General features: G+C 38.0%; 2 protein-coding genes across 3 annotated transcripts; one reads left to right on the top strand and one right to left on the bottom strand.

Annotated features, from left to right (window-relative positions):
* LOC125219039 (aspartate--tRNA ligase 2, cytoplasmic-like) lies at positions 1 to 4,351 on the bottom strand. Its single transcript, XM_089066054.1, has 10 exons — positions 3,696 to 4,351; positions 3,252 to 3,362; positions 3,040 to 3,153; positions 2,523 to 2,813; positions 2,332 to 2,442; positions 2,192 to 2,245; positions 1,631 to 1,710; positions 1,408 to 1,523; positions 639 to 753; positions 1 to 285 (listed from the first exon to the last, which is right to left on the bottom strand). The coding sequence occupies exons 1-10, from the start codon at positions 4,197 to 4,199 to the stop codon at positions 159 to 161; spliced, it is 1,623 nt and encodes a 540-aa protein (XP_088922180.1). The 5' UTR covers positions 4,200 to 4,351; the 3' UTR covers positions 1 to 158.
* Positions 4,352 to 5,330: 979 nt separating this feature from the next.
* On the top strand, positions 5,331 to 9,153 carry LOC148934150 (uncharacterized). 2 transcript variants are annotated; one of them, XM_089062353.1, is made up of 14 exons: positions 5,331 to 5,572; positions 6,213 to 6,340; positions 6,420 to 6,602; positions 7,109 to 7,177; positions 7,265 to 7,321; positions 7,529 to 7,582; positions 7,683 to 7,745; positions 7,836 to 7,898; positions 7,974 to 8,129; positions 8,199 to 8,354; positions 8,424 to 8,504; positions 8,579 to 8,640; positions 8,706 to 8,831; positions 8,920 to 9,153. In XM_089062353.1, exons 1-13 carry the CDS (start codon positions 5,440 to 5,442, stop codon positions 8,758 to 8,760), a joined length of 1,260 nt encoding a protein of 419 aa, XP_088918479.1. In that variant the 5' UTR covers positions 5,331 to 5,439; the 3' UTR covers positions 8,761 to 8,831; positions 8,920 to 9,153. The 2 variants fall into 2 exon arrangements, with proteins under 2 accessions (XP_088918479.1, XP_088918478.1); XM_089062352.1 differs by having other exon boundaries at positions 8,916 to 9,153.
* The last annotated feature ends 4,238 nt before the right edge of the window (positions 9,154 to 13,391 follow it).

Below are 13,391 nucleotides of genomic sequence, written 5' to 3'. Positions count from 1 at the left end.
TATTAAAATCACATACTGTATCACATTTGGAGATCTGAATAAGAGAACCAAGAAAACTGTATTTGTTTACACCACGACGTACTCAATTAATCTAGTTTTTTCGTTTTTAAGTGCCAAGATGGCATGATATTTCTCCAACATGACTAACAACGAGGCAATCAAGGCGTGATCCTCTGTGGGTCACGGGGGAAAAGTGATGTTTTTCGAATGTTGTTGAGTGCACAGAATAGCATCACCACGCGCTCCAACCCGACTCCAAATCCTCCGTGAGTTGGCGCCCCGTACCTGCATATACAAAAACAGATGTTAAACATGATTTCAACACATAGTTTGAAAAGAATTCAAGCGTGCAGTGTATATTGTATAGCTTTTCCTGATATGGATGAGACAGGCACTAATCATAAGAGTAGTAACAGTAATCAAGAAGATCCAGAAGTATGCATCAATGTCTAGAATGCATATCCGGACACTATTGGTTCCTAAATATCGCAAAGAAAACAGGGCACACAAGATGCCGAGAGTTGGGCTCTCACAACCAACAACCACATGTAAACATAGCATAAGTCTCTGTTTACTTGACTTTCTAATCATGGGAATATGAAAAGCTATAGAAAATAGAGGGAGATAAGGAAGTGAACCTAAAGGCATCAATGTATGTCGATATAGTGCTAACATCAATCCCACAAGCTTGAGCACGCTCTGTCAGAAACTCAGGCACGTGAATACGCTGAGCTCCAGATATGATTTCCTCACCTAACAATAAAACCAAGAACAGATTTAGGTAACAGATCCAAGTAATACCAATGATAATTTCTAATCCACTATGAAGGGAGGAAATTTGACAGATTTATTTGAGCTAACAAATTCACATAAATTTTCACTATTTTCCCACCACGTATGATAGATAAAGTAAAATTATACTCACCCCGCACACAAGCTATTTGCCAAATTCTGGTTTTAATGATTTTGTTGGCTTAGTTGGTTGAAAGTATTGAGAGTTGATAAGGCCCCCACTTAGTTGGCAGAATGTGTTATAAGTGGGCCCAACAGAGGCATATTTTGTGAATAAAGAAAGTTAAAAGGTTGTGTATATTACTGTAGGAGTGTGATCAAATGCATAGCTAGAGACCAAATCTCAACCATTAGATCAAAAAATGGAATGATGAGACTGGATGAATTTTGAAAACATGGAGTTCACTATAATGACATTTTGGTTCACTCTGTGTTTTAAAATCCGTGTTATGAACTAAAACACCTTCATAGTGAACTAAAAAACTCTTACAATGAACTCGTGTTTCAGGCTCTAGTAAATATTAGGAAGTGCTCCCAGCTACAAAGAGAATTATTTGCCGAGAATTCTTCTAATACTTGTTTGAATACATGAAAGCAAACATTTTCTGCACTTACCTCTAATGAAGACATCAAACGAGTTGCTATACTTTGGATTATCATAGCATGGCATGGTATAGAATGGTCGAACAGCCAGAGGATAGCGATGAAGTATGTAGAACTCAGTACCATACCTAAAATTGAAAGTGTCCATAAAATGCATAAACTAACATGTGATAAAGATGGGTAAACTAACATGTGAAAAAAAATAAATGAAATAAAATAATAGCAAGCAGTTTACTTCTCAAGAACAAGTTGGCCAAGCTTCCGTTCCGTCTCTGTGTTGAGATCTCCAAAAGGATCAACTTCTATGCCAGCCTCCTATATTTGGAGAAGTTATCCAGTTAAAGAAAATGTGTGAATTTATGAAAACATGATAGAATTATACATGCAAACTCAGCATATTTCTGCCATTTTCTTGTATCCATACTCCATATGTTAATTCACTCTGTCAACTTCTTGAATCAATACTCTTAATGCAATAAGTTAATTACTATGCAGATCTATGGAGCTCATACATATCATGCTACATTTAAGCAGCTTAGTTCTCATTGAATATATCATGTTATACATTTTCCAGTTGTTTATTATTCTGTGTTTTACTGGACCAAGATGCAACTCGCAAGCACTTAATTTGTTTCATCTCATCAGTTAAATCAACAAAAGTTGAGAAGAAAACTCTACTTCTAAAGGAAAGAAAGTCCAACTTGTATAATTAACGGTCAATGAGGATCCCTTAAAGTATATCACTGCCGAACTTTATATGCAACCTTAGAACAATATTTCACATTTGAAATCTTACCTTAAGCATTTGCACCCCCTCTTCAAATGTAAGTCTTAAGGTCTTCCGTAGATACTGCAAATTCAAGTTCAATAATGAGCATTCCCAAAATAGTGATGAGTATAGCATTTACTCAAACAGAGTCGAATAAAAGAGCGAACCTTCAGCTTTTCAAATGGGTATTGCTTGTTGATGGCTTCAAGTTCTTTAGCACATTTCTCATTCAAGGTGTCAAACATTTTCACAAATAAGCCATCGACAATGTCCATCACCTGCGTGATCAAGTCCAGGTTACTACTGGTCTATAAAAAGTAATCTACAAGCAGCCAAAACATTCAGAGTTTATATATACCTCTGAATAGTGCTTCTTAATCCTCATTTCAACATCAAGACCAATGAACTCACACAGATGTCGATGAGTAAAAGAATCTTCTGCTCTGTATACTGCGCCAATTTCAAACACACGGTTAAAACCACCACAAATGGCCATCTGTTTGTGAAGCTGGGGTGACTGTGCCAAGCATGCAGGCGTTCCTTTGTAATCCAATCTGAAGACAGCAGCACCGCCTTCACTAGAACCCGCAATCAGTTTAGGTGTGTGGATCCCACGGAAACCTTTGGATAACAAAAATTGTCTAAATATCTGCACCAGAGAGTAATAATCTGTCAGCATATACAGCTGATGATCGGGGCTGCTGCATACAAAAACTGAAATCATGAGCAGCACAACTGCAAAAGGTTAATCATCCACGAACACAAGATGCCATAAAAAGAAGAGAAAAAACCTAACCAAAACCATTCCAGCATCTCAATGACTGCATAATACATAATGATCATGTACAGAAATGTGTAACTCAAACTATGTTTACCTCCTCAACTTGACACTGGACTTCAAATATTCCTTGATTTGCAGGAGTGCGCAAGTCAAGAACCCTGTAATTCAGGCGAGTGTCCTGATTTACACGAACAAGTTGCTCGCCCGCCTGCATATAGAATGCAAAAAGTTTTGGCACAAGTTTTTGAGCAAAAGAACAAGCCAAGTATGTCTTTATGCTTTAAACGTCGCTCGAATGCTCGATACCTGCAGAGCCTTTTCAATTTCAGCCTCGCTTCTAGCTGCGTCTTCAATATTGATAGGCAGTACAGGAATAGCCTTGTTAACACAATAAAGCTTCCTCACTTGAATTTCCACCTATAAAAGTAAAACACAGCATAACTTTACTCATCATAGAAAGCAGCGGCGAAAAAAATTTCTTAACTGAAGATCTATAAATTTGCCTAAATATCTAAAATCAGATCTAAGCTCTACAGTTTTGCTTAACCGTAGAAAGAAAAAACGAGAGAGAGTCACCACCATAGGTCGTTATCCTAAACCTAGCCATGATTAAATCAATTCAACTTGTTTCAAATTCCGAATCCAATTTTGAATAATTCAACCAATAGTGACGATTACCAATCAGGAGAGGAATTACATTTCAATGGCAATACCTAATAAGATACTTATTCAACAAAATTGGAAGCATACCTGCTGAGAGGCGCCAGTAATGGGCTGAGACGGCACGGAGACGATCCCTTCGATGTCAACAATGCTCTCACGGCTCAATCCGGTGGCGAATTTCACCATCTGCGGGCTGACTAAATCCGGTGCGACGGTTAAGACGCACTGCACGGTGAAGCACTCCTCCCGGACGACGAGGAACGCCATCTTTTTCCCGACGGCGCGAATCGCCTGCGCGTGGCCTTGAATGAGCACGGATTTGTCCTTGAGGTCGTCGGTCAAATCCTTGACCGGCGTCCAAACTGCGGCCGGTAGCTCCTTGGATTGCAGGTCGTTGAGAGGGATTTCTCCGTAGTTGGAGGCCAGCGGGTCGTCGGCGGAGATGGAGAGGTTGGCGGTGGTTGCTGCAGCAGATGCGGCGGCGGCTTCTTGGCGCTTCCGCTGGCGCTCCAGCTTTGCGAGCTCCTTCTTTGAAGGCTTCTTCTCGCCGGACTCTTCGGCAGCGGTAGTCATGGGCTCCTCAGACGACATCTTAGAGGGAGAGAGTGATTATGGTGGAAGAGAGAATATGGAAAAGCGAGTTTGATTTGGGTCGCAGCAGCCGACTTCGAGGTTTTGCAGTCTCACCCTATACTTGGGTTTTAGAAGAAGACTTCACTTTCTCAATTGCTTACCCTAAAAATGGTCGAGAGATCTTATTCTAAAATCTAAATGACATTATTTCTATCTTTTAACAAAGGAAGTAAAGCAAATAATAATAATTTATTTATATATATATATATATATATATTTATATAAAATGGGAGTTTTGGAAAAGAAATACAAAAATAAAAAGCACCGTTATAAAAATTATAATAAAGTTAGAACGGATGCGCTATGATGACGCAGGTCGTGCAGAGTTCTCAAGGATGCGGCAAAGTTGGTTGATTTAGCGCGGCTCGTGCGATAAGTTTGGCTAGTACACTGGCCGTTTTGAGCTCTCAAACATTCGGGCGAAGGTAGCACGTTTGGTAAAAATTGCCAAGAATTTCCTCTATTTTATTTAAGAAAGTTTTCTATCTTTTATAATTTGGAAGATGTATATTTATTTCTTTTTCATACAAAAAATAAATATGATAGTTTGTTTTGTAGTATAGTATTTTTTTTTTTTTATTATTATTATCTTCTTCTCTTGGAATTTACTGTATTTTTAAAAAAAAGATATATTTAGTTTTTCAGATGAAAGTAATTTTCTTTCAATTTATTTCGTTTTTCTCTTGAAATTGATTTTTTTAAAAAGAGATATTACAGATTTTATTTGTCTGACACTCATATCATCTCCAATCATTTACACCAAACTCAAATCCATTTTTAAATATATGTATTTTTAAATATATGTTACACTAAAAAATAATTTTACACCAACCATTTACACTAAATTAAAGATTTACACAATTTTTGGGATTTTGTCTCACAAAACTTTTGCAGTAACAAATATGGTGTTGTTTCACAAAAAATGAATTTGAGTTTGGTATATGATTAAAAAAGATTTCTATACCAAAAACTCATTTTTGGTGTATGATTGGAGATGGTCTCACATCAAAAAAAAAAACGAACATACGTAAGAAAATCGATCATAGTAAAACAAAAAAAACATGTGTGATTTATGAATTATGATCATATTTTTGGCGACCTGTGTGTATAGAAACAATAGCACAGTGCGAATTACAAAACCAACGTAAACTGATCATAATCGTTCAAATTCGGATCTCCGGATCGCCGTGGTGCCTTAATGGCGGCGTTGAGACTTTTCCTCTTCACATTGTTTTCATCACTGCTCCTCACCGCCTCAATTTCCGACGTCGAGGACGACTCCACCAGATCAAACGGCCTAGATCACTTGACCTCCAAGATCCGCACTCTAGGTCATTCATTTCTCCCATTTAATGTGCGATTTCGTTGTTTATGTTTCCATATATTCGCTTTCTGAATCATGAATTGCTATACAGTAATTATATATGGATAAACAACAATATGCTGCGAATTTGAAGAGCGGATGTTATTCTCACTTGTTAATTTGTTAATGACCATTTCTAGAAGCTGTGGTAAAGTATTTCGAGATATGGATCGTTGGAAAAATACATTAAAACGAGTGCAGTCTCCGAAAAAATAAGAGTTGATAGTGAAAAATCGAGAATTCTGGTGACATCAAAAGATTCCCTGTTATCACAATAGTTGCTGCTGAAAATGTGCAATTGAGAAGCACTGCTCTTCTTTGATTTTGCATTTACTTTTTCTTATTTCAATTGAGAATGATAATTTTTTAGGCAATTTCCTTATCATGTTATGACAATAATACATTTTATTCTGCACCTTAAGCTTCTTGCCAAGACGAGGCGACAACAACAAACTTATACTACTAAATTAGGAAATGAACACGGGGCAGACATACAGTTATATTAAGTGTCCAAGAATTATGCTTCCATTTAAACTTTCTGGTCGAGTGCATTTTAATGTGGCAACATAGTAGTTTCTCATTTCCTTTACATGTTTTTCAATCTGCAGAGGGTCGTATTGAGGAGAAAACTCAAGAAATAAAGGACAGGGATGCGCTGATTGCAGCTAGAGAGAAGATGATCAAAGAAAATTCACATAACATGGCATCTTTGGAGAGTGAAATTGCTTCTCTTAAAGTGAGTGATTGCAAAGGCTTTGTTATGGAAATATGACTCATGTCACATCTTTTAATATAATGTATTGTTTGTTGCTTAGGACAATAGAAATCCGGATGTGGAGCAGCTGGGTGAAGCTAATGTGAGAGCAGGTGAATTGGAAAATCAGGTGGAGAAACTGAAGAAAGATCTTGCAATGCAAATCAAGGATAAGGAACAGTTGGAAGCTCGGGCTCATGAAGTTGGGAAAAAGGCATCTGAATTGAATTCCAAAGCTGATAAGGTAAGTACCCTCTATCAATTCAAATCATTATACTTATAGTTTCATTGGCGAAAGATAAAAAGGCCGGGTACATACAGAGCATGATGAGATAACTTTACCAGATTATCCTTCAATAGGATTAGTATATGTAGACTAAAAGAGCAGTTTGCTGAGCTTAGAAGTTTTTAAAAAGTAGTGTACAAGTTTTATAGTAAAAGCTTCTTCAAGGCATTTGACAAATTTTTGTTAGAACTATCATTAGGAGTTTTCAATATTTAAGGGATTTTTTATTTTTATTTTACTAGATTTAGCTGTTGTTTACAACTTCCAAATACGCCAACAAAATAAGATCCTAACACAGAATATAACAAATAGGAGCTCCTTAAAGTAAGTTTGGCTGAGCACCCTCTAAGTTAGCAGACTAGGTCCGGTCAAAGTTTAGTAACAGTATAATGTGGTTTAGACATAATGAGCAGAAATTGAAGAACTCTGTCAAATTGTAAGCAGTATTGTTACTTTTTTCTCAGCTTGAGAAGATTGTTGATGAACAGAAAACTAAGTTGCGTAAAACTGAGCGTGCTCTTCAAATAGCCGAGGTATGTTTTCATAGCTACTGCTCCTTATGTTGCGATTCTGTGACGGTGGTGACTGATTGTTAGTCTTTTGTATGTGATCCTTGCTAGGAACAAATGATGAAAGCAAAGTTTGAGACAACGTCCAAAACGAAGGAGTTGATGAAGGTGTAGTTTCTTTGGCTCAATCCTTGCATATGGACCCACCCACCACATGTTTGTTGATTCTTTCATGATATCTGGCCTGGTATCTTACTGTGATAGTACATCAGCACACAAATATGTTTGTGTGTTATATACATATCTAGAACTTTGCTCGCCCTTTTTTTTCCCCATTTCTACTGGTTAAGATGTTTCATTATGAGACCCATTCAGGTTCATGGTGCCTGGTTTCCACCATGGATGGCTCTCCGTTTAACTTACTGTCAGGTATTTATTTTCTTCTTATTGAACCATATTTTCTTCTTATTGAACCATATTTTCTTCTTTGTAGCCTTCACTATATTATACTGATGTCACTTTATTTCAGTCTCTTTTTGAAAGGAAGTGGAAACTGCATGCAAAACCTGCTTTGCAACCGTGGCTACAGAGGGTCTGGTCTATGTTTAAACACACAATTTACTTGAGTCACATGTTTTCCTTTCAGATTATGTATTAACTGTCGACTTCTGGCTTATTCTAGGCTATTGAGAAGAAGGCCCAAGCTATTGAATGGGTTGCACCACATATTGAAAAACTGAGAACTGTGAGTAGACTTTTTGTGGGATCGTTCTAAGTTTTATGGTTATCTGCTCGTAAAATGCTGTTTTTCTGTACGAAGGAATGGTTACCTGCGGTTAAGGGAAAGTGGGACAACAATGTTGAGCCGCATGTCCAAAAACTAACCAGAAAAACAACAGAGATATATCAAGTATCCAAGAATACTGCAATGCCATATTTACTCAGAGCTGTGGATCTTGTTGATCCTTATTATCAGGTAAGATATTGTTCAGTCCGCTTACTTATTCATCTCGCATTCAAATGAAATAATCGGACTATTTTGCAGGGACTAAGGCGAGTAAGCAGACCATACATCACTCAGGTGGCCACTGCAGCAAGACCTCATGTTAACAGATTACACTTTGCTGTGGAGCCCTACATGAAGGGGCCAGTTCGTGCATATGGAAAATTCCTAGAGTCAGCGACTACATACCATCATCAGGTATCTGTGCTCCAGGATAACTTGGTTGATGATACCTGTGATTTTATTTGTGAACTCATCTATGATCAGGTTCAAGACAAGGTGCACGAGAAACTTAAGAGTCACGAGCTTACTAAACATATAGCAACGAAAGAGCTAGTCTGGTTCGCTGTAAGTCGTGTGTTCGATTCTACTCATAATTTGGTGCACCCCGTGCAGCTTAACTGACATGCTATGTGTTTTAGGCCTCTGCGCTGCTGGCTCTCCCCGTCTTTTTCCTGTTCAGAATATGTTCGGTTGTTTTCTGGTAAGTATTGCCTCGCTTGCTTCATTTAGTATACTGTGATATGTAAAATTATTGCCATATTTCAGTGGGAAAAAAGCAAAAAGGCAAACTAGAAGAAATGTAAGCTCCAGGCATTATTAAAAGTAGAGAAGTAAGAGGTTGAAATGTTGGAAGGGGAAGCACATTGCACCACTTTATTCACTTAATGCAAGGTATGAAAATTTATCTACCAATAATAATATAACGCAGTTTACCATCTTGAATGATAATGCTTTTTTCAAAAATAAAATTGGCAGGCAGGTTTTGGCCTCTCTCAACAAAGTACGTTTGTATACGAGGACATGAACTCATAAACCAACTCAGTTTTGTTTTTATATTTTTAGGAAATTTGAGACTCACAATATAAGTTAATTTCTTTTTAAAATCTTATCAAACTATAGGGTGTGTATTATAAAGGGTGTTAGCAAACTTTTGTATCTGAATTGATATTGTACTTCCATTTTCTTTCATATAAAATAGTTATCTCCTTTTTAATCTCGTGATCTTTTCGTACACAGCTAAACATAAATAAACTCGGTTTGATTTTGCTTTATTTATAGACGGCTCTAATAAGGTGATTTTGGGTTACTTGTATTGTTTCTTACTCTGTTTTTGGTTTGAGTTTGCAAGGTTTAGCTTGATTTTGGCTTTAATCTTAGTTGGAATTTGCAACATTTATTTCTCGGTATATTTTGTTCTCTTTTAATTAGATGTTTTACATTTTATCATAAAATAAAATGACTTAGTTGGATAACCCAGAAAGAAATATTTGCAATTTAACTAAGTCGAAACGAACGAATGAAGTACTGATAAATACGAAGAATTCTACAATGATCACACATAAACATAATATCCTTTTACAAACAATTAATAACTTGCTTATTTAGAAAACTTAATAAAAAGTAGTTATACGGCCACGAATATATTAAAATAAATATAGAACACCGATCCAAAACTAAGATCAATCGTATACCATTACATGCTAAAATGAGTGGATGAGATTAAATCTAATGGATTTCAACAACTAGTACTCCCTCCATTCTTAAAAATTTTATCATTTATTTTCATTTTCGTCCGTCCTAAAAAATTTGTCATCTTTCACTTTTACCATTTTTGGTAGTAGACCTCACATTCCACTAATTATTCTACATTTTATTATTCCCTACGTCCCAGAAAGATTGTCTCATTTCCATTTTCACACTCGTTTTGCAAAAATAATAATAAATAGTTAAAGTAGAGAGTGAGTAAAGTAAAAGAAAGAATAATGTAGAGAATAGTCTTACCTACATTATTCTTTCTCTTATTTTACTCTCTTTCAACTTTATCTATTTATTATTATTTTTGCAAAACGAGTGCAAAAAATGAACTGGGACAATCTTTCTGGGACGGAGGGAGTATAAAACTAATACTCCCTCCTTCCCAAGATATTAGACCCCTTTCTTTTGGGCATAGGAATTTAGGAGATAGTTGTTTAGTGGTGTAAGCAGAGTTGGTAGTAGAGTAAATTTTTACCATAATTAGAAATGGTTCAAGTGTATTGGGACACCCCAAAGTGGAATAGGGGTCTAATATCTTGGGACGGAGGGAGTATATAAAAGTAGGATCTGCATACCTCTAACTTTTTCAACTCTCTTTCTATTACATGTCTTAAAACCCGTGCCAGATCAAATGGTGACAAATTATTAGGGACGGATGGAGTAGATAAAATATCAATATAAGGGCAAAATTGTCAATCTGTTATAATAGAGTAAAGACCAACACTAGTCCTAAACGTTTTTGGTCCTAAACATTATCTTTTGGATTTTTTGGTCCTGAACATATGAAAATTTGATCATTTTGGTCCTCTGTCAACATTTTCGTTAAAAACTAACGGTCAACGGGTTTAATCCCGATTTTGACCAAATTAAACTTTTGATTCTGATTTTTTTACTCCTTAATTAATTCTCTAATTATTCCCTAATTATTTTAATAAACATTCATTTTAAATCATCTAAATTATGGCCGACGAAGCAAAGCAACGCCGCCTTCTCCGCCGGCAACCTCTCCCCCTCCAACCACGTCCTCTACTCCAACCTCTCCACCGCCTACGCTTCCCTCCACCAATTCATCGAAGCTCTTTCCGACGTCGAGAAGACCGTCGAGCTCAAGCCCGATTGGGTCCGGACAAGGGTCCTCAGCTTGAACATCGCCTTTTTCGATAGAGCCGGCTTGTTGGTGAGGATGAGGGCGCATCCGCCGGTGCGGAAGAGGCAGTTTGTGAGCATTTTAGAGTGGTCGTTTCCCATGTACCAGTTGGGGCTGCAGCCCATATCCCGGCAAGGTTGTAGACCTTCACGTCGTGTCTCAGTTTGTATTAATTGATGATGCGGGCGGCGGGGAGGGGGCGGAGGAGAGCATGGAGATGTTGACGACGAGGAGGTCGATGTCGGAGGGGGGGACGGCGGTGCGGCGGAGGAGGGCCGGGATGTTGTCGAGGAAGAACTCGTCCATCTCGAGGAGGCCGTCGGAGAGGGTGGGGGGGAACTCACGGCCGTCGAAGACCATCTGAGGGGCGTAGGTCTCCTCGCCGATGTCGGAGCTGACGATGGTCTTGAGGAGGAATTTGTACTCGTGGAGGCCGAGCTGCTTGTTGCGGAGGATGATCTCGCCGAAGAATTTGGTGCTCAGCTTGCAGTGGTCGCCGGGCTTGTAGCACTCGTAGTCGAGGATGATCTCGCCGGAGAAGGAGGAGTCGCAGTGGACAGAGAAGAAGAACAATTCTATCTTTTTTAATATTATTTATTTCTGATTTTAAATAAATATTTATTAAAATAATTAGAAAATTAATTAGGGAGTAATAATTCAGAATTAAAAGTCTAATTTGATCAAAATCTGGATTAAACCCGTTGACCGTTAGTTTTTAACGGAAATGTTGACGGAGGACCAAAATAATCAAATTTCCATATGTTCAGGACCAAAAAATCCAAAAGATAATGTTTAGGACCAAAAACGTAAAATGACCATATGTTCAGGACCAATTTTGACCTTTACTCGTTATAATATGATCATTTTCATGGTTATTCTTATATCAACATAGTGTATTAACAATATCAATGATATAGATATTTCGACACACGTACACGAAAACTTCAACAAAGTTTTATTGATATTGTACATGCATTATATTGAAAGTTTTTATGTATTTATTGATGAAATAAAATCTTATCAATATATGCTAAAGTTGAAATAAAAATTACAAAATCTCATTATCCGATCATTGTCGGAAAATACATGCAATTGAGATCTCGTTAGAATCCTTATAAATTGTCTTTAATTTGATATATTTTTACAAAAAAATAATTTAAATCGAGAAATTTATGTATATTTAAAGTTTTAAGATGATTTTGAAGAAGAAAAAAATGGTTAGTTTAACTACCATATATAAGAATTGACATTAATACTCTTCAAGTTTATGTAATAGTAATTTTTTTAATCTAAAATATAAGAGTGAACTTCGTCATTAGTTCCTAACCTTTTGGGGTTGTTGCACCACAAACCCCCTAACGGAAAAAAAATCCCAAATAAACGCTAACGTTTTATATAATCACGAATGAAGTTTTTTCGTTCCATTTATATTGCTGACATATGATTTCTGTAACATTTCTATCGTCAACTTCTTATGTGATTTCCTAATAAGTTCTGATACTTCATATGGCACCACAACGGATATGTTCGACGAGTACCTTCACGTCGGGGAGACAACTGGCCGCGATTGTCCGAAGAATTATTGTAGGGGAGTTGTGGAGGCTTTTGGCAACACATATTTGCGACGCCCGACTTCTGATGATTGCCAGAGCCTGATGAGGATGCACGAGACGGTGCACGACTTCCCTGGAGTGTTAGGGAGCATCGACTGTATGCACTGGCAGTGGAAGAACTGCCCGACGGCATGGAGAGGCCAATTTACTAGTGGCTACAAGGGCAGCCACCCGACGATGATCCTCGAAGCCGTCGCTGACCACCGCCTCTAGATTGACATGCATACTTCGGTGTAGCCGGGTCGAACAACAACATCAACGTCCTCAACTCGTCCACCCTCTTCGCCGATCAATGCAGGGGTCGCGGCCCGACCATCGAGTTCACTGTCAACGGCCGCAGATATCATATGGGGTACTACTTGGCCGATGACGTATACTCAATGTGGCCTGTTTTTGTGAAGACGATCAACTGCCTAATTGGAGACAAGAGAGTCTTGTTTGTGGCAAAGTAGGAGTCTGCGCGTAAGGATGTGGAGCGGGCTTTTGGGGTACTCCAATCACGGTGGGCCATCGTGAAAGGTCCGGTGCGTTTCTGGTTCAAGGAAGTCATCGTCGACGTCATGTATGTGTGCGTCATCATGCATAACATGATAGTCGATCAAGAAGTTGGACATGTCACCGATTGAGTCGATGATGAAGCCGGATCTAGCTCCAGCACGACGACCCCGCCTGTCGCTCGAGGATTACCGATGTGCTTTGGTGAGGTTCTAGAGAAATAGACCTCAATCAGCCAACAAGACCACGCGGCGCTCATGGGCGACATGATTGAAGAAGTTTGGAAGCGTTTCGGCCATTGAAGATTTGTAGTTTATTTATTTCGTATGTAAAGTTTGAACTTTCTATGGAATGAAGTTGTTTTCTCCAATTTTTGTAGTGTTTAAATATTCAAAAAATAAATAAAATGCTTAGGGCGGGGCTTAGGGCCGGCTATAGTCC

This window comes from Salvia hispanica, chromosome 1, assembly GCF_029641045.1.
Source record: "Salvia hispanica isolate PSC_SH4W2 chromosome 1, Shi_PSC_v1, whole genome shotgun sequence".
NCBI classification, from domain to species: domain Eukaryota; kingdom Viridiplantae; phylum Streptophyta; class Magnoliopsida; order Lamiales; family Lamiaceae; genus Salvia; species Salvia hispanica.
The sequence above is the reverse complement of the archived record's forward strand: the minus strand, read 5'-3'. Positions and strand labels throughout refer to the sequence as shown.

Bases quoted from the DNA above. Each gene is read 5' to 3' on its own strand.
- LOC148934150 (XM_089062353.1), top strand. From the start codon at position 5,440: ATGGCGGCGTTGAGACTTTTCCTCTTCACATTGTTTTCATCACTGCTC. The intron at 7,899-7,973 runs GTGAGTAGACTT...TTCTGTACGAAG, and splicing joins ATATTGAAAAACTGAGAACT to GAATGGTTACCTGCGGTTAA. The intron at 8,505-8,578 runs GTAAGTCGTGTG...TATGTGTTTTAG, and splicing joins AAGAGCTAGTCTGGTTCGCT to GCCTCTGCGCTGCTGGCTCT.
- LOC125219039 (XM_089066054.1), bottom strand. From the start codon at position 4,199: ATGTCGTCTGAGGAGCCCATGACTACCGCTGCCGAAGAGTCCGGCGAG. The intron at 1,524-1,630 runs GTAAACTGCTTG...TTTCAATTTTAG, and splicing joins GGCCAACTTGTTCTTGAGAA to GTATGGTACTGAGTTCTACA. The intron at 754-1,407 runs GTAAGTGCAGAA...TTTTATTGTTAG, and splicing joins GTTTGATGTCTTCATTAGAG to GTGAGGAAATCATATCTGGA.